This window comes from Chiloscyllium punctatum, chromosome 12 (genome assembly GCF_047496795.1).
Source record: "Chiloscyllium punctatum isolate Juve2018m chromosome 12, sChiPun1.3, whole genome shotgun sequence".
Lineage (NCBI taxonomy): Eukaryota > Metazoa > Chordata > Chondrichthyes > Orectolobiformes > Hemiscylliidae > Chiloscyllium > Chiloscyllium punctatum.
Window position 1 is genome coordinate 46,181,690 of NC_092750.1, and position 20,024 is coordinate 46,201,713.

General features: G+C 43.9%; 1 protein-coding gene across 1 annotated transcript in view; it reads right to left on the bottom strand.

Annotated features, from left to right (window-relative positions):
* suclg2 (succinate-CoA ligase GDP-forming subunit beta) overlaps positions 1-14,108 on the bottom strand; it is a 312,117-nt gene extending 298,009 nt beyond the window's left edge. Inside the window, exon 1 of the mRNA XM_072582505.1 lies at positions 14,002-14,108. Within this exon, the coding sequence (XP_072438606.1) occupies positions 14,002-14,079 (78 nt within the window). The 5' untranslated portion in view covers positions 14,080-14,108. The remainder of the gene's footprint in view (positions 1-14,001) is intronic.
* Positions 14,109-20,024: the final 5,916 nt, after the last annotated feature.

Sequence of the window (20,024 nt, forward strand, 5' to 3'; positions counted from 1 at the left end):
GGGTTCAGTGCTGGGGCCACAGCTGTTCGCATTATATATTAATGATTTGGATGAGGGAACCGGGGGCATTCTAGCGAAGTTTGCCGATGATACGAAGTTAGGTGGACAGGCAGGTAGTACTGAGGAAGTGGGGAGGCTACAGAAGGATCTAGACAGGTTGGGAGAGTGGTCCAGGAAATGGCTGATGGAATTTAACGTGAGCAAGTGCGAGGTCTTGCACTTTGGCAAAAAGAATAAAAGCACAGACTACTTTCTAAATGGTGAGAAAATTAATAAAGCCAAAGCACAAAGGGATCTGGGAGTGCTAGTCGAGGATTCTCTAAAGGTAAACATGCAGGTTGAGTCTGTGATTAAGAAAGCGAATGCAATGTTGTCTCTTATCTCAAGAGAGTTGGAATATAAAAGCAGAGATGTACTACTAAGACTTTATAAAGCTCTGGTTAGGCCCCATTTGGAGTACTGTGTCCAGTTTTGGTCCCCACACCTCAGGAAGGACATACTGGCACTGGAATGTGTCCAGCGGAGATTCACACGGATGATCCCTGGAATGACAGGTCTAGCATATGAGGAATGGCTGAGGATACTGGGATTGTATTCGTTGGAGTTTAGAAGATTAAGGGGAGACTTAATAGAGACGTACAAAATAATACATGGCTTGGAAAAGGTGGATGCTAGGAAATTGTTTCTGTTAGATGAGGAGACTAGGACCCGTGGACACAGCCTTAGAATTAGAGGGGGTCATTTCAGAACAGAAATGCGGAGACATTTCTTCAGCCAGAGAGTGGTGGGCCTGTGGAATTCATTGCCATGGAGTGCAGTGGAAGCCGGGACGCTAAATGTCTTCAAGGCCGAGATTGATAGATTCTTGTTGTCTAGAGGAATTAAGGGCTACGGGGAGAACGCTGGTAAGTGGAGCTGAAATGCGCATCAGCCATGATTGAATGGTGGAGTGGACTCGATGGGCCGAATGGCCTTACTTCCACTCCTATGTCTTATGGTCTTATGGTTCCATGCTGTACATCTCTATGACAACTTGTTCTTAATAGGTTCCCCTTTAACTGAACCACATAAGAGAAAAACCTTCTCCACAACAGTCCTAGGAGAGGCTTAATCAAAAAAAGCAGTTACCCTAAGTATGCAATTTACAGGAAGACTGGTTTCTTTAACAAAAACATCAATGTCCACAGTAAACGTTCAATGACATTAGGATTTTTACATTAGGATTAAACTTCGGCATAACGTCATGGGCCAAAGGGCCGATTCTGTGCTGTACTTTTCTATATTCTATGACATCTTTTAAAGATACCATGCCAGTTACAACCACAAAATGTAAAATAAACTTCCTTTTCCACAATCCTTCATGTATTGTAGATTATATAGTGTCCTCATGTTGTATAGAATTGTTTATTGCTGTTTATCCTAAACAGTGAAATACCATGACTTTATTTTCTTGGTAGATCTCATGAAGTACCATAAATTTAGCTATCTAGTCCAGGATCCTAATCAGTGGTCCTCAATATAACATCTGCATATTCAATCTTACAATGTAGCAACATAACATTCTGGAACACATAAAAGGTGAGGATGAAGTACAAATAGTGGACATAAAGGACAAGACTGAATAGAGGACAGACTTGGGTTCAGCTCAGGAACAAGCACAGTCAAACAGACTTCTGAAATTCCAGAGAAAGGTGACAAAGCAGAGGTGCAAAGGGACTTCCTTAAAGTAGCAAAGCAAAGAATGAAATTCAGCTGAAATCAAAAGGGTCATAGTTGGATACATGATGTGCAGCTGAAGTAAGTGACAAGCCTGGATGGGATACACACCATGATTAGGTTTAAGGCAAGAAATGAAGACAATAATTAGATTACAATGGAAATTAATGAGGTCAGGATAGGGGTGTTGATTTCTTGTTGTGCAGGAAAGGGGGTTTATAGAAGCTAACAAAGCGTTACAGAAATTTGACAATAATATTGAATGCGTTAACTAATTTCCCATAAAGTTGAAATCTCAAGATCAGAGATGAGCAATATTCTATAGATAAAGAACAGCAATTATAGGAATGGACAGGAATCAATCTTAGTCGAACAAACAGACATCACAGTCCAACCTAATGGTGAAATTGAAAAACACAGTTTTAGGTTTTGGTGGTATTGCTGGATTAACACAGAGGAAGACACGGGCATTTGAGGGAGCTGAGGGCAGCAGCTTTGATTTTGCCAAGCTGGAAATACTTCAACTAACTAAGTTGTGTCAGAATGGCAATAACCTGTGTTGATGGGAGAAGACACATTGAATGTCATTAGCACACAATTATAAATAATTGTGCACAACACCACAAATGAGAATGCCTGAGGTACACGAGGTGCAAAAGTGCAGTCAGTAGTGATGCCATTTGGTGTCAGACATTAAGTCCTTTCATTAACACAATTCAAGTTTACAAAGCTTTAATTTCTCATTAATTTTCAAATGAACTGTGCATTATTTAGTCACATTCAAAAATAAGTAATTGATTTATTGTATTGTTATCCCATTATTTGCCCAGAGTTTGTATCTTTGCTGAACTCCGTAGGAATTCCAAATGGCGTCAGGTTGGCTACAAATTCACCAATCACGAGAGAATGGTAAGCGGTAATCGGATGTTTTTTAAACCTACATTTGCTCTGATGCCATCAGATGCTTGGGGTTCTAAGTCAAATTAAAGACTTCTGGTTCACTCGTCACTATGTCAGCATGTTGCCAGTGGACAGGATATATTCAGGGTGATAACTGACAAGTCTGAGATGCTGGGTGAAAGTTATCATCTTGTGAAAATGACAGTGTCAGATTGAACCTTAACCACTCCACTGCACAGTTCTGCAAAATTTAGAATAATTCCCCACATTAGATTTGAGCTATATGCAAGGTTGACTGATTTGGCTATACCTTTACCTAGTCCAAATCCAGTGCCTGGCATGATCTTAGACGATTCATCCAATGTTATTCTCAATACAGTTTCTCATATCTGTTTGGTATAACTGACTGATTTCCACATCTACATTTTCCACAATTAATATTCCAGACTTTTCACATTCTACTTTCTGCTAACCAAATATTCATCTTAATGGAAAAATGCAAACCGTCTGATTATTAATATTTTGGTCTAAATTACAGAATACCTCCTCGCCATTATCAGCACTAAGTACCATTACAGAAAGGCATATTATTGGCAAGTGAATAAATAATTTCCAAGAATTGCTAAAGCATCATGATACCACAAACAGTCCACACTGAGAAACAGTAGCAAGTGACAAAATATTTTCACAATAACTAGATTTTGTGCATTACCAAAGTAAATTCTTAAATACAGCAAGTACAAGTACATTTTAAAATTCCAGTTGTATCACCTTGTATTTTGGAAAATGTCTCACCAGTGACTCAATTGTTTTGGGCCAAAGCAAAACTACAATTTTGCAGATCTCAGTTGTCACTTCTAGCTGAAATACAGTATTTTTTTTTAGATTAGATTACTTACAGTGTGGAAACAGGCCCTTTGGCCCAACAAGTCCACACCGACCCGTTGAAGTGCAACCCATCCAGACCCATTGCCCTACATTTATCCCTTCAGCTAACACTACGGGCAATTTAGCATGGCCAATTCACCTAACCTGCACATTGTTTGGACTGTGGGAGGAAACCCACACAGACACAGGGAGAATGTGCAAACTCTACACAGTCAGTCGCCTGAGGCGGGAATTGAACCCAGGTCTCTGGCACTGTGAGGCAACAGTGCTAACCACCGTGCCACCCATCTGTTCTGATGACGTTATCTTCCACAGAGAGGGCCTCAGAAATGTCCACCATTTTCCTATATGGTTGACAGGGTCCTTAGTCATGTCCAATCCATCTCCTGTACATCTGCCCTTGTCCCTTCTCTTCCTTCCCACAGTCCTCACTTACCACCCTGCCAGCCTCCGGACCCAAAGAAGTATAAGCCGCCATTTCGGTCAAATTCTGTGAGATGCCACCACCAAACGCATATTCCCCTCCTCACCTTTGTCAGCATTCCACAGGGATTGTTCCCTCCTGGATACCCTGGTCTACTCCTCCTCCATTCCCAACACCTCGCCAAGCCCCCCCTCCCCCATCCACCGCACCTTCTCACACAATCGCAGGAGCTGTAACGCCTGTCTGTTTGCCAACTCACTCCTCACTGTCCAAGGCCCCAGACACACCTCCCAAGGTGAAGCAGCACTTTACCTGCACTTTATTCAATCTCGTCTGTCATTCTCGCTGCTCACAATGCGGGCTCCTCCACACTGGAGAAACACAGACCACTTAGTATTGTGGATCATTCCTTCATTTATAGGAATCAATGGTATACTGGTCAGTGAGAAAGGCTGTACAGCCTTTAGAGGTAAGAACTCTATAATTAAGCATCATTTCAGAAGCAATTAATATTAAAGACTGTCAAGAAATGCTTAAAAATATAACCAGTATTTTTGAATATTTTTCCAGAAACTTTTTCATTTGCTAAGTGCTTCCAGCTAGACATCATGAATTTAATGAAATGTTCTATTCCAACTTTGTAAAACATATAAACTAAACTTGAAAAGGTGGCTACAGTAATTGTATCAATTATATACTTGATTAAAACCATGATTACAAATTTTAAATCACGAGATTAACTCTGATTATATTTTTAATCACTTCTCAGACTTCATACTCAAGACATCAGAAATGACATATGCTAAACTCAATGCGATATACAAGTTTTCTTTATACTGACATCTCAAAAGGCTGCTCTCCCTTTTTTTACTACCCTCAGTAGCATTAATTCCTAATGTCTAAAAGTCGAAGCATCCATATCTCTAACAGGTGGACACAGGATTGTCAAATAGTCAGTCAGATCCTGGCCATTGTCAGAGACAAAGAATTTATGTTACTTACATTACAATGTGGCATACAAGTCAATAGTACATTATGAACACAGGTGGAGTGATGAGTGATCTGACTGCTTAATACAAGAAATAATGTCCAAACTTCTACATCAAGTTTATGTCTATAAATATGTTATACTGCTATAATGTGGAGTTCCTCTTTCTTATAAGTAACTAATATCAATGCAACAGTTTCAAATAAAATATCATTAGCCATTGAGGAATGTCACTAACAGATGCAGCAGTTCAATTTTAAATCAGAAATTAAAGTGTTTAAGAATGAAATCTGTCAAAGATTTAATCTGTACAGTATCTGTCCTCCTGTCCTGAAAGTGCTCGGACAGGGTTATACAGTGCCTGCTCCACAACAACATTCTTCATGTGTTACTTTGAAGAGGGTCAACAGATCAGTGAACCACGAAAGACAACACAAAAAAGTGCAACTCGCTTCTCATCTGATGGCTATATATGTGTGATTTACCACAGTGGTCATTGCAAACCTTGCTCATTTTCTGGGGAAGCCTGGCTCATTTTCAACAATTCTTCCAAGCAGGAGTAGAGGTCTTTATCACAGTCCAATTGAGAATGGTTAACTCAGCACAAGAAAGGAATTAAGCCGTTAGCTTCATAGTCTGACAGCACAAACCTGGGCAATGACTTACCCACAAAGCCTCCAAGAGCATTTGAAAGGATTTTCTAACATGCATGTGTGTTATTTTTCAAGCTTTAAGACACACCTTAAAAATATTAAGTTTGACTATTTGATAAATGGTGTGCTTTTTGGGTTTAATAGGCTATTTTGCTATTTTCCTCTAAATTGAATGTCGAAGGGTGACCAGGAATAATGTGATACAAAGTAACCTTTGTAACTGTTGCAAATAGTCCTATAAAACATAGTGCTACACATACTGCAGTCATACTAATTCACAGCAACCACAACAAGCAACAGAAATGATATCCAGCGTGCAGTCACATTTATCATTACACAATTTCACATTCATTTATAAGTTCTCAAAAGAAAACCAACTTGCACTTATAAAACTCCTCTAACTCAGGAAAACATCACAAAGTGTTTCAGAGAAGCAAAATCAGATTAAAGACATCAAAGCAAACAATAGATCATTAAAATATTTTGTCAAACTAACAGTACAATAAAGAGAAAAGGAAAGGGAGTTAATAAGGGAAATCTGGATTTATGACAGCTAAAGGCACAAATGCAATTGTGGAACTAAAGGGAGTGGAGATGTGTTGGAAATTAGCACTGGAGGAATGCAGAAGTCCACAACGATTGTAGTGTTGAAGAAGGGGGCAATCGCTTTCATTGTACAAATTCTATTGTTATGTTATAAGAATATTTTTAGCTAAATAATGAAATCTAAAAACCTAAAAGCAAACTTTTAGTGACTGTCACCACTTCCACAGTGCACACAACTATTCCAGCTCACCTGCTACAATACAGTCTAATGGCAACAAAGGATGAATAAGCATGGATAGGATGAACAGCCAAGATCTTTTTCTTAGAGCGGGATAATCCAAAACTAGAGGGCATGGGATTAAGGTGAGAGGGAAGAGATTTAAAAAGTGCCTAAGGGGTAACTTTTTCACGAAGAGGGTGATGCGTGTGTGGAATGAACTGCCAGAGGAAGTGGTGGAAGCTGGTACAATTCCAACATTTAAAAGGCATCCAAATGGGTGTATGAGTAGGAAAGGTTCAGGTGATATGGGCAGCCCTCCGAAAGCTTGTGATTTTAAATAAATCTTGTTGGACTACAACCTGATGTCGTGTGACTTCTGACTTTGTCCACCCCAGTCCAACACCAGCAGCTCCACATCAAAGTTTAGAATAAATGCAATGGTGTGTTTTCTTTTATGCTGACACTGGTTGCACTCCTTCAGTGTACGTCCACCTGTTGTGAAAAATGACCTAAGTCCTGACTGTTTAGTTACTTCCTCAACTCTTTAGCAGTGGTGAAGAGCAAGCATAACCTCGACCTTCCCTTAGCCAGTCATTTTAAAACAGCGTCCTGCTCACATGTCCCCTTGCCTGACGTTGGCATGCTGTATTGCACCAATGAATCACAGCACAAACTGGATGAGCATCTCATCTTCAGATGAGGCACTTTACAACCTTCTGGACTTAATACTGAGTTCAACACCGTCAGACTGTGATCCAACTCTCATTCCTTCCCTTTCTTTAAGCTTTATTTGTTACATTCTCTCTCACCATGTCCTCTCTCTCCCCCCCATGGAACTCCCCCCATGGAACTGTTTGTTCTTTCAAGTCTGGCAGTTAGACACACCATTGTCCTGCCATTCTCACATTCCAATCACTTAATCTGTACTATCAACATCCTTTATCTCCCAGCACTCCAACCATCCCTCCCCAATTATAGCATAAATGCTGCCACTTCCACATGTCACTTCAGCTTTGATGAAGAGTCATTTTGACTCGAAACATTAGCTTGCTATCTCTCCATGGCTGCTGCCAGACTCACTGTGATCTATCTCCAGCACTTTTGTTTCCAATATCTGCAGAAAAAATTGCTCCTACACAGTGAATAATTGGATACAGACTTTTTCAGTTGATGACAGGCAGACAATGAGAGACAGTGCTGCAATTCTTCTTACCAAATCTATCTAATCTTGGTGCTCAAAGCAGCTATTTAAACATAGTCCATTGTGTATTCTAGAGTCTAGTTCCACTGTTAATCCAACCAAGGATAACTGGCAAGTGAACCTTTCATCTCCCAATATGCAAAATAGGCATGAATTGAATAGGGTGTAAGTTTGTTAACGCTGACTCAGTTGTGGATGTAGATTTGCTCGCCGAGCTGAAGGTTCATTTTCAGATGTTTCATCGCCCTAAGAGGTAACCTCCTCAGTGAGCCTCCGGACAAATCACTGCCGATCATTCCTGCTTTCTATTTATATGTTTGGGTTTCTTTGAGTTGGTGATGTCATTTCCTGTGTTGATGTCATTTCCTGTTCTTTTTCTCTGGGTATAGTAAATCGGGTCCAAGTCAGTGTTTAAAGAGTTTGTTTTTAGAGTTCCGGTTAGAATACCATGCTTCTAGGAATTCTCGTGCGTGTCTCTGTTTGGCTTGTCCAAGGATAGATGTGTTGTCCCAGTCAAAGTGGTGTCCTTCCTCATCTGTATGTAAGGACATTAGTGAGAGAAAGTCATGCCGTTTTGTGGTTAGTTGATGTTCATGTATCCTGGTGGCTAGTTTCTGCCTATTTTTCCAATGTAGTGCTTGTTACAGTTCTTGCACGGTATTTCGTAAATGACATTAGTTTTGCTCATTATCTGTATAGGGCCTTTCAAGTTCATTAGCTGCTTTTTTAGTGTGTTGGTGGGTTTGTGGGCTAACATGATGCCAAGGGGTCTGAGTAGTCTGGCAGTCATTGCCGAGATGTCTTTGACCTAGGGGAGACTGGCTAAGGTTTCTGGACATGTTTTGTCTGCTTGTTTGGGTTTGGTGCTGAGAAATCGGCGGACAGGCTAGTGGACCTATGGCTTACCACCCACTTCACCTTCAACAACAAAACCTACAGACAAACTAATGGAACACCCATGGGATCTCTGATATCAGGGTTCTTAGTAGAGACAGTAATGCAGAGACTCGAGCAAATAGCTCTGCCAACCATCCAACCCAAACTTTGGGTCCGCTACTTCGATGACACCTTTGTTATTATTAAACGAAACAAATTAGAGGGAACCTTCAAGACCATCAATAACACCCTTACTGGCATAAGATTCTCTAAAGAGGAGATAAACAACAACAAACTGCCATTCCTACATGTCACAGTAGAGCGAACAGCCAATGGGGCACTTCAAACCAGAGTCTACAGAAAAACAAGACATACTGACCAAATATTGAACTACAGAAGCAATCATCCCAATATCCACAAACAAAGCTGCATCAGAATATTATTCCAACAAGCCACCAAACACTACAGCACAGAGCAACTACGCAGAGCAGAGCAAAATCACCTATACAGTGTATTCAAAACGAACGGGTACCCAATGAACACAGTCCAACGATTTCTCAGCAACAAACCCAAACAAGCAGACAAAACATGTCCAGAAACCCTAGCCACTCTCCCCTACATCAAAGACATCTCAGAATTGACTACCAGACTACTCATACCCCTTAGCGTCATGGTAGCCCACAAACCCACCAATACACTAAAACAGCAGCTAATGAACTTGAAAGAGGGTCATAGAGTCATAGAGATGTACAGCATGGAGACAGACCCTTCGGTCCCAACTCGTCCATGATGACCAGATATCCCAACCCAATCTAGTCCGGACCTGCCAGCACCCGGCCCATATCCCTCCAAACTCTTCCTATTCATATACCCATCCAAATGCCTCTTAAATGTTGCAATTGTATCACTTCCTCTGACAGCTCATTCTATACACGTAACATCCTCTGCGTGAAAAAGTTGCCCCTTAGGTCTCTTTATATCTTTCCCCTCTCACCCTAAACCTATGCCCTCTAGTTCTAGACTCCCTGACCCCAGGGAAAAGACTTTGTCTATTTATCCTATCCATGCCCCTCATCATTTTGTAAACCTCTATAAGGTCACACCTCAACCTCCGACACTCCAAACAGCCCAGCCTGTTTAGCCTCTCCCAACATCTCAAATCCTCCAACCATGGCAACATCCTTGTAAATCTTTTCTGAACCCTTTCAAGTTTCACAACATCTTTCCGATAGGAAGGAGACCAAAACTGCACGCAATATTCCAACAGTGACCTAACCAATGTCCTGTACAGCCGCTACATGACCTCCCAACTCCTGTACTCAATACTTTGACCGATAAAGGAAAGCATACCAAACGCCTTACAGTCATAGAGTCATAGAGATGTACAGCATTGAAACAGACCCTTCTGTCCAATACGTCCATGCCAACCAGATAGCACAACCCAATCTAGTCACACCTGCCAGCACCTGGCCCATATCCCTCCAAACCCTTCCTATTCATATATCCATCCAGATGACTCTTAAATGTTGCAATTGTACCAGCCTCCACCACATCCTCTAGCAGCTCATTCCATACACGTACCACACGTTACCCCTATAGTCTCTTTTATATCTTTCCTCTCTCATCCTAAACCTATGCCCTCTAGTTCTGGACCCCCAAACTCAGGGAAAAGACTTTGTCTATTTATCCTATCCATGCCCCTCAATTTTGTAAACCTCTGTAACGTCACCCCTCAGCCTCTGACGGTCCAGGGAAAACAGCCCCAGCCTGTTCAGCCTCTCCCTGTAGCTCAGATCCTCCAACCCTGGCAGAATCATCGTAACTCTTTTCTGAACCCTTTCAGGTTTCACAACATCTTTCCGATAGGAAGGAGACCAGAATTGCACGCAATATTCCAACAGTGGCCTAACCAATGTCCTGTACAGCTGCAACATGACCTCCCAACTCCTGTACTCAATACTCTGACCAATAAAGGAAAGCATACCAAATGCCTTTTTCACTATCCTATCTACCTGCGACCCCACTTTCAAGGAGCTATGAACCTGCACTCCAAGGTCTCTTTGTTCAGCAACACTCCCTAGGACGTTACCATTCAGTGTATGTGAAGCTATACAGACAACTAGCAAAACTAACGTCATTTAGCAAAACTGTAACAACAACTACATTGGACAAACAGGCAGATAACTAGCCACCAGAACACATGAACATCAACTAGCCACAAAACGACATGACCCTCTCTCACTAGTATCCTTACACACAGATAAGGAAGGACACTACTTTGGGACAACACATCCATCCTAGGACAAGCCAAACAGAGACACGGACCAGAATTCCTAGAAGCACAGCATTCCAACCAGAACTGTATCAACAAACACATTGACTTGGACCCGATTTACCATCCCCAGAGAAAAAGGACAGGAAATGACATCACCACAGGAAATGACATCACCAATCCAAAGAAACCCAAGTATGTAAATGGAAAGCAGAAAACATCAGCAGTGCTTTATCCAGAGGCTCACTGAAGATGTTACCTGGTATGGTGATGAAATGTCTGAAAATGAACCTTCTAGCTCAGCAAGCAAACCTACATCCAGAATTGATGGTGGTTGTCTTTTCCCCAAGATGGGGAGCACATTTATAAGGTAAGAGGACAGAGATTTTAAAGTCATAAGAGGTGATTTTACTTTTTTTACACACAGGGTGGTTCGCATGTGGAATGAACTTCCTGAGGAAGTGGTGGATGTGGGTACAATTACAATGTTTGAAAAACATTTGGATGGATACATCAATAGGAAAAGGTTTGGAAGGAAATGGGCCAGGAGCAGGCAGGTGGGACTAGTTTAGTTTGGGATTATGTTCAGTACGGACTGGTTGAACTGAAGAGTCTATACTGTATGACTCTTTGTGCATACTGTACTACTGTGCAAAGTCACTTGGTAAATGTTACTGATATCAACAGAGTTCCTTTGTTAGATGTTATTCTTGCTACGGTCCACACTTTAAACACAATACAGAATGGTAAATAGATCCTATTTCTCCAGACACAGTAAGTCACCTTCAAAGCAGGTCAAATATTTTCAGCTGTGACATCAGTATCAATTCCTCATTCCCATTTGCAACTTTTCAGAGTCTCAAGATTTGTAGATGAAAAACCAAAGGACTTAGCTGTAGAGGCATTCCATGAAGAGTGTTGAGAATAATTCCACACACAATGATACAAGGCCATTTCATTTCAATACATAAATCCCAATCTCCACACCGGCAGAATGAGGTAATTTGCATTTATATCATGCCTTATCTTTGGCAGGAAAAATCAAATGCTTTTTCACTAATGGATTACTTTTGAAGATTGAACTCTTGTTCTCGAAACACAAAGCAAAGGATAGCTTACACATCTGGTTAGAACTCTTATTGAACAAAGGGACCTGAGGGTACAGATGCATAGTTGCGTGAAAGTGGTGTCACAGGTCAACAGGGTAGTGAAAACAGCATTTGGCACACCTGCCTTCATTGGTCAGTGCATTGATGGGATGTCACATTGCAGCTGTACAGGATATTGGTTAGACCACTTTTACAAACCTGTATTGGATTCTGGTCTCCCTGCTATAGAAAAAGATGTTGTCAAACTTGAAAGGGTTCAGAAAAGACTTACAAGGATCTTGTCAGGATTGGAGGGTTTGAGCTATAGAGAGAGGCTGAACAGGCTGGGGCATTTTCTGGGAGCATCAGATGCTGAGGGGTGACGTCATAAGGTTTATAAAATCATGAGAGCATGGATAGGGTGAATAATGAATGTCTATTCTCAGGGTAGAAGAGTCCAAAACTAGAGGGCATACATTTAAGGTGTGAGGGGAAAGATTTAAAGGGGACCTGAGGGGCAACTATTTAATGCAGAGGGTGGGTGGTGGAAGCTGGTACAGTTACATTTAAACAGCATCTGATGAATACATGAATAGGAAGGGTTTACAAGGAGACGGGCAAAATGCTGGCAAATGGTTCGAGAAAGGTTCACTGCACCTGAAACGTTAACTCTAGTTTCTCTCCACAAATGCTACCAGACCTGTTGAGCTTTTCGAACAATTTCTGTTTTTGTTGCAAGAAAATGGGAGCAGATCAGTTTAGGATATCTCGTCAGCGTAGATGAGTTGAAGCGAAAGGTCTGTTTTTGTGCTGTATAATTCTGTGACTCTTGCCTCTGAACCATACCTGTGTTCAAGTCCCCTTCCAGACTGAGTGCAAAAAAACCAAGGCTGATGTGCAGTTTCTGAGTTTTGAGGGAGCTCCACAGTTGGAAGTGCAATTTTTTTGAATGAAATGTTAAACCCAGGTCCCATGAAAGTACGATGACACTATTTCAAAAAAGGGCCAGTGTTCTGACAAATATCTGTCCCTCAATGAAAGTGCCAAAAAGGCCAGATTATCTGGACACTATCACATTGTTAACAATCATTCATAATAAGAAAATAAGTTGGTAATATACACATCAGCCTGTAATGCTGATGAAGAAAAAAAGCAGGAGCACCACTTTATGTCGTTCCTGCTCCCCATCCTTCTGAAACATGCAAATTTCAGTCTTGAAAAAAATGTCATTGGTTCGGTGTCTTACAGCTTTTTCAATAGAGATCCCTCCTTTCTAACTAGCGGTCACAAACTCCCACCCTGCAATCACCAGAAACTCATGAAGATCTGAAGACTGCCCAGTTAAACCCCAAGACGCAAAGTTACTGTCAGTCACCCTATCTGTACTGGGCAAGGCAGAAGATTACAAAATTCAGTCCACAGTTTTATTGACTGTGCTGAAAAAGAAAGACAAGTCTCTACTGACACTAAGAAAATCCCAATAACCTGAAAACACAAACAAAAGCTTGCGAAATGTATTGCAAAAAAACCAATGTGCTTACAATATTGATTACATGTTACAAACAACCTAAACTTTCTTTCAAAGGCACACCTATAAAGTAGTCAATAATTTTGGAGAAAGTGTGACTCTTTAATGTGTGTTGATAGATTTTGTTTTAAACAATGTCAGTGATGGTCTTAGCGGTTTGCAGGCTGTAGCTGACAGCAAGTCATGGGCTGTAAAGCCACCACATTGTTGGAGGAACTGGGACAGACGCGGAGATAGTGACAGAGTCACACAGATCCGTCCAGACAGAGAGAAACAGTCCACTTTCGGGGCAGGGACAGAGACAAGCAGTCCTATCCAGAAGAGAGACAGAGTTAGAGATATAGACAGAGGCAGAAATACACAGTCCAGTCTGGGACAGGGACAGGGACAAGGACAAGGACGGGGACGGGGACACAAACAGACACAGTCCAGCCCAGGACAGGGAGAGGCACAGAGAGAGATATACAAACAATCCAGACCCGGGATAGGGACCTGCACAGAGAGAGACACACACGCAGTCCAGTCTGGGACAGGGACACAGACAGACACAGTCCAGCCCGGGACAGGGACACAGACAGAGATAGAGCGGGGGACGGGGAGACTCCCGCACACCCGGGCCCGAGCAGTGGTTGCGGGTCCTGGGGTGTCCCGGGCCGGCGACCCCCCTCCCCCTAAAGCACGTGCCCATCCCCAGCACCCACCTGGCGGGGGGAGGAGGCCGGCAGACCGGGCCCTATCCTCAGCGATCTGACCGCCCGGAGAGACATGGAGGCCGCCATGTTACCGTCAGAAAGGGAGGGGGGAGGGGTGAGGATGAAAGGGGGAGGGGTGAGGATGAGAGGGGGAGGGGTGAAAGGGGGGAGGGGAGAGAGGGGGGAGGGGAGGGGTGAGGATGAGAGGGGGAGGGGTGAGGATGAGGGGGGAGGGGTGATAGGGGGGAGGGGAGGGGTGAGGATGAGAGGGGGAGGGGTGAGAGGGGGAGGGGGGGAGGGGTGAGAGGGGGGAGGGGAGGGGTGAGGATGAGAGGGGGGAGGGGTGAGGATGAGAGGGGTGAGGGAGGGGGAGGAGGGAGGGGTGAGGGGGGGGAGGAGGGAGGGGAGGGGTGAGGATGAGAGGGGGAGGGGAGGAGGGGTGAGGATGAGAGGGGAGGGGTGAGGGGACAGGGAGGGGTGAGGGGAGAGAGAAAGAGGGGGGGGAGTGGGAATGAGAGAGTGCATGGGGAGAGGCTGAAGAGGGTAGAATGAGGGGGAGTGGGAGAGATAGACAGGGGGGGAGAGAAGGGGTCTGGGAGATGGGGGGGAGGGAGAGAGAAGGGGAGGGGGATTTAGGGACGGGAAGGCAGAGGGTGGGAGGGGGAGAATGAGAGAAAGATGGGGGAGGGGAGAGTGAGATCAGAGGGGGAGGAAGGGAGAGAGAGGGAGTAAGGGTGGGGAGGTTGAGAGGGTGCAGAGGGAGAGGTGGGGGTAGGGAGAGAGGGAGGGTGTGGGTGAAAGAGAGGAAGTGGAGGGGGAGAGAGGGTGGCAAGGGGTGAGAAAGAGCGGGGTGGAGGAGAGGGTGGTGAGGGGAGAGAGAGAGGGGGGGGCGAGAAGTCAGGAGAGAGGGGGATGGAGTGGGAGAGAGAGGAGAGGCCTTGAGGGGTGAAGAGAGAGCGGGGGAGACAAAGAAGTAAAGAGAGAGAAGAGGGGTGATACAGGGGGTACAGGATAGAGTGGGGGTGGGAGATGGAGAGGAAGGTTCTATATGTCGCAGTTTTTAACGTCAGACCCTGACTGCTTTCTACTCACTGTCACAAAGCTGGTTTCTTTCTTCTAAAGGCTGTTCCTTTTCTCAAGGTTACTATGTCCTTGGCATTTTTCAGAGGGGTATTAAACTGCTGTTGGTTCCAATTAGCCTGGTTTAGTACAGAGATTAAAGGGTATTGAGAGGCTTTTTTGTTTTGCGTAAATAGATGAAACTTCAACCGAAGTGGTCAGGTTTTAGAAGTGACCCATATAAAGAAAGGGGAGTGGTCAGCTCTCTCGCTGAGTTGAGCAGTTTAATTCAGTCCAGAACTGGTTGGGAATTTGACAGTGAACTGTGTAGAAACTCTCTCTCTCTCTCTCTCTTCTAACTTCAACCTTTAAACTTGTGTTCCATTTGTACTGGCTTTTAAGGGAGTTTGCTTATTGGGACTGTTGTGTATACTCAGAACAACATAATTAAGTCTAGTTTGGATAGGCTAAGTTCTGTAGGGGTTCCTTATTCTGTTCTTCATGTTTCATTGTGTAATTTTGTGAATATATATTTACCTGTTTTAAAACCTGGTACTGGATTAGTGGTGCTGGAAGAGCACAGCAGTTCAGGCAGCATCCAACGAGCAGCGAAATCGACGTTTCGGGCAAAAGCCCTTCATCTGAACTGCTGTGCTCTTCCAGCACCACTAATCCAGTATTTGCTTTCCAGCATCTGCAGTCATTGTTTTTACCTCATTGATTAAAACCTGGTAGTCAACCTAGCTACCTCACTCCAGATAATTTTCACTGTACACTTACCAAACAATGGCAAAGTTATGGTCTGGGCTGCCTGCTAAAGAATGCTTTGAGTAGTCTGACCTAGTCTGTAACATCACTTACAAATAAAGAGACAAGCCTAAAAAGACTGCCACCCTATAAAGTGGCACCGTACTCGCTTTGTCCTGATCTGGCTGTTTTAGGAATTACCACTTGAGTGTAAAAATTAACATGATATTAGTCCACTCATTTCTACATGATTGTAATTTTCACGAATATGAGTGTACCATGCTAATACATCGTCAATTTTAAACAATGAGTGAAACATTTTTAAAATCCTCCCTTTGTCCACCACATCCCCTGGATATCATAGTGATTCTAATGTTTCTAAATGCAATCCGATGACCAGCATTGTGGAAAAATATTAATTACCTATTCCATACAGAAGGTTTATGGAACTGAGGTACCATTCCCTCATGCCAGTCTATCTCTAGGTAGTTGATGGTACCACTAGCTTTCTCTGCCCCCCCCCCCCCCATCCCATCTCCCCCACCCATCTCCACACGTTCAACCAGCGTAGCGCTGTGAGGAGAGGTGACAACAGACCTGACATATCCTGCAAACCTGAAAGCTCATTAGCATATAATGCTGAATATCTTCTTTATCATTATTATTATTCTCCTGTATTTCTTGTTAAGATGGTTGAATGAAAAAGGATAGAAGCTGTAAATGAGTGAGAATCACAACTCTTTGGCAGCTGAGGTCACCAATGATGAAGTGATTAAAACCTGGAAAGCCAAAGTGGCTAGAATTGGAGGACCGTAAAAGTCTCTTTGAAAGGATGAGATATTAAAGTTGGTGAAACAACCTCCAATTCCCTGCCTGTGGCAAGTTCTGTGCACCTATAAGAAAGTCAATCAGAAAAAAAACTAATGTCTCAGATATGCCAAAAGCCAGAGAGCCTTTTCTGCAGTGCAGATTGGAGTTGTGCATCAGGACCCTGTGGAATCCCAGACAAAGCAGGCATTGTGAAATTTGCCTCAAAAATTGAAGATTGAAATGGACAATTTCAGAGCCCAGAATGCTGTGAAAAATCCTGTTAATGTCAAGAGTCGGAGAGTCAAACTTCTGTTAAGTTAATAATTACCCAGGAAAAGTTAAATAGTTAAAAATTTATTCTAACTCCTGGATAATTACTAAGCTGACCACCCCCTCCCCCCACGTAAGTTGTGCCTTGTAGATGGTGGACAGGAGGGAAGTTACTTGTTGTACCATTCCTAATCTCTGAATTGCTGTTATAGCTACAATCACACCCCCAACTACTCCTCCCATGGCCCATTACACAGACTAGGAACCAACAATAACCTTTGCCAACAACAATTTCTGATGGCCTTGATATATTCCCCACTTTTGCCAGTCCTGCCATGCCAAGACCCTTACACCCTGGCTTCAGCATCCCCAGCCCCCTAACGTTGCCCTCCACCTCCCCACCTCCCCACCTCTCCACCAACAACCTTAAGAACTCCATCACGTACCTGACACCCTATCCATCTGTCACCATTCCCATCTGCAAAACTATCCACCTAGTGCCCTAACCACTAAGAAAATCTGCCACCTGATCCCCACAGTTACCCTTTCACAGCAGCCATTCAAGTGTCGGCCTTGTTGCTGGACATTCAAATCTCAGAACTATCCTGCACTATAGAGAAATTTGGGTCTGGAGGGGTGGGGTTAAAAAAGCCAGGATTAGAATTCCCAACTAGAATGTAGAGCTCAGTGCTAACACCAAAAAATAAGTGGAATGGCAGTCTGATTGAATGTTCAAGTTAGCAGTTGGGGAATAAGTGCCAAGTCAGTTTCATTTATTAAAAGGCATGGGGATCACTGGCAAAAGTTAACTTTTTTAAAATGCACTGGCAACTATCATTTATGATGCTGTAGCAAGGACATTGTGTGCTCAGGGATATTCACTGGGCCCATTGACTGAATCTGCCTGTATATCCAGTCTCTTCACTTACTAACTTAGACACTCGCATCATCTCTGCCTTGCATTGTCATGCAGTTGTGCACTTTGTCCCCTCAGGCAAAATTACCCGGCTCACATTACTAAAATAAAACAAAGAACTGTGGATGCTGGAAATCTGAAATAGAAACAGATTACTGGAGAACTCAGCAGGATAGACTGGATTTTTTTTCACTGGAGCATAAGAGGTTGAGAGGTGACCTTATAGAAGTTCATAAAATCATGAGGGGCATAGGTAACGTGAGTAGCAAAGGTTGGGGAAGTTCAAAACATGGAGACATATATTTTTAAGATGAGAGGAGAAAGGGACCTAAGGGGCAACGCTTTCACACAGAGGGTGGTCTGTACGTGGAATGAGCTAACAGAGGAGGTGTAGCACAGCAGTTCAGGCAGCATCCAAGGAGCTTTGAAATCGATGTTTCGGACAAAAGCCCTTCATCAGGAATAAAGGCAGTGAGCCTGAAGCGTGGAGAGATAAGCTAGAGGAGGGTGGGGGTGGGGAGAAAGTAGCATAGAGTACAATGAGTGAGTGGGGAACGGGGTGAAGGTGATAGGTCAGGGAGGAGAGGGTGGAGTGGATAGGTGGAAAAGGAGATAGGCAGGTAGGACAAATCCGGACAAGTCATGGGGACAGTGCTGAGCTGGAAGTTTAGAACTAGGGTGAGGTGGGGGAAGGGGAAATGAGGAAACTGTTGAAGTCCACATTGATGCCCTGGGGTTGAAGTGTTCCAAGGCGGAAGATGAGGCGTTCTTCCTCCAGGCGTCTGGTGGTGAGGGAGCAGCGGTGAAGGAGGCCCAGGACCTCCATGTCCTCGGCAGAGTGGGAGGGAGAATTGAAATGTTGGGCCACGGGGCGATGTGGTTGATTGATGCGGTTGTCCCGGAGATGTTCCCTGAAGCGCACTGCTAGGAGGCGCCCAGTCTCCCAAATGTAGACGAGGCCGCATTGGGAGCAACGGATACAATAAATGATATTAGTGGATGTGCAAGTAAAACTTTGATGGATGTGCAAGGCTCCTTTAGGGACTTGGATAGAGGTGAGGGAGAAGGTGTGGGCGCAGGTTTTACAGTTCCTGCGGTGGCAGGGGAAAGTGCCAGGATGGGAGGGTCGGTTGAAGGGGGGGGTGGGCGTGGACCTGACCAGGTAGTCACGGAGGGAACGGTCTTTGCGGAAGGCAGAAAGGGGTGGGGAGGGAAATATATCCCTGGTGGCGGGGTCTGTTTGGAGGTGGCGGAAATGTTGGCGGATAATTTGGTTTATGCGAAGGTTAGTTAGTTTTTACCTAATTTTTACCCTGTGCCAAAAACAGCCCATGTCATGATAGGGCATCGAGTGTGAGAATGTATGGAGGTAAAACTGGTCTCCAAGTCAGCATTTTGACTCCTCAGTGTAGAGGAGCAAGTACAGTAGAGAGATTGAGTGAAGTACAGGTAACTTGCTGCTTCAACCTGGAAACTTGTGTCTGGAGTTTTGCATGGGAAGGTATGGGGTCATCGGGAGGTATCGGTATGATGTCGGAGTGGACCAGTGTGGCCCAGAGGGAATGGTCCCTACAAATTACTGACAAGGCAGGGAAAGGGGAATATGGTGGTGAAATCCTGCTGGAGATCGCAGAAATGGAAGCTTATGTTTCTTTGAATGAGGATGCTGGTGGGTTGGAAATTGAAGATAAGGAGAGCCCTATCATTGTAGTGGAAAAGACGTGAAGCGGTGAGGACAGAAGTGAGGAAGGGTCTTATTACTTCTCTTTTGCTGATTAGTGCAGACACAAAACCAGGACGCTTGCCATAGTTGTCAGCAGGCCTCAGCCAAGTGAAAGGAGACAGTTTGTAGTTCTGCACAGTAAATCCAGAGGCTTGGACCTGGTCCGACTCACATTCAGGGCAGTCAGAGTCAGGATTCCCTACACATAAAGAATGAGGAGCTAACTGTGCAGCAACCCACCACACACCTTGACTCTTCCTGCCATATTGTGGTCTGTTATCCTGCTGGAATGACTGAGCGACAGGTATTATGGGAGATGAAAGTGGGTGATACAACTGTTACTTTTGGTGCAGGTAGGGAGATGTGACGGACAAGTGAATAGGCAGCGCAGAGGGCATGCAGGGTTAGTGGTGTCAGGTTGGGATGGATGAGAATGAGTGAGGGAAGACATTGCAGACAACAGTGAGAATGGTAGAACATGAGCAATCTACTCGATGAGAGAAAGCT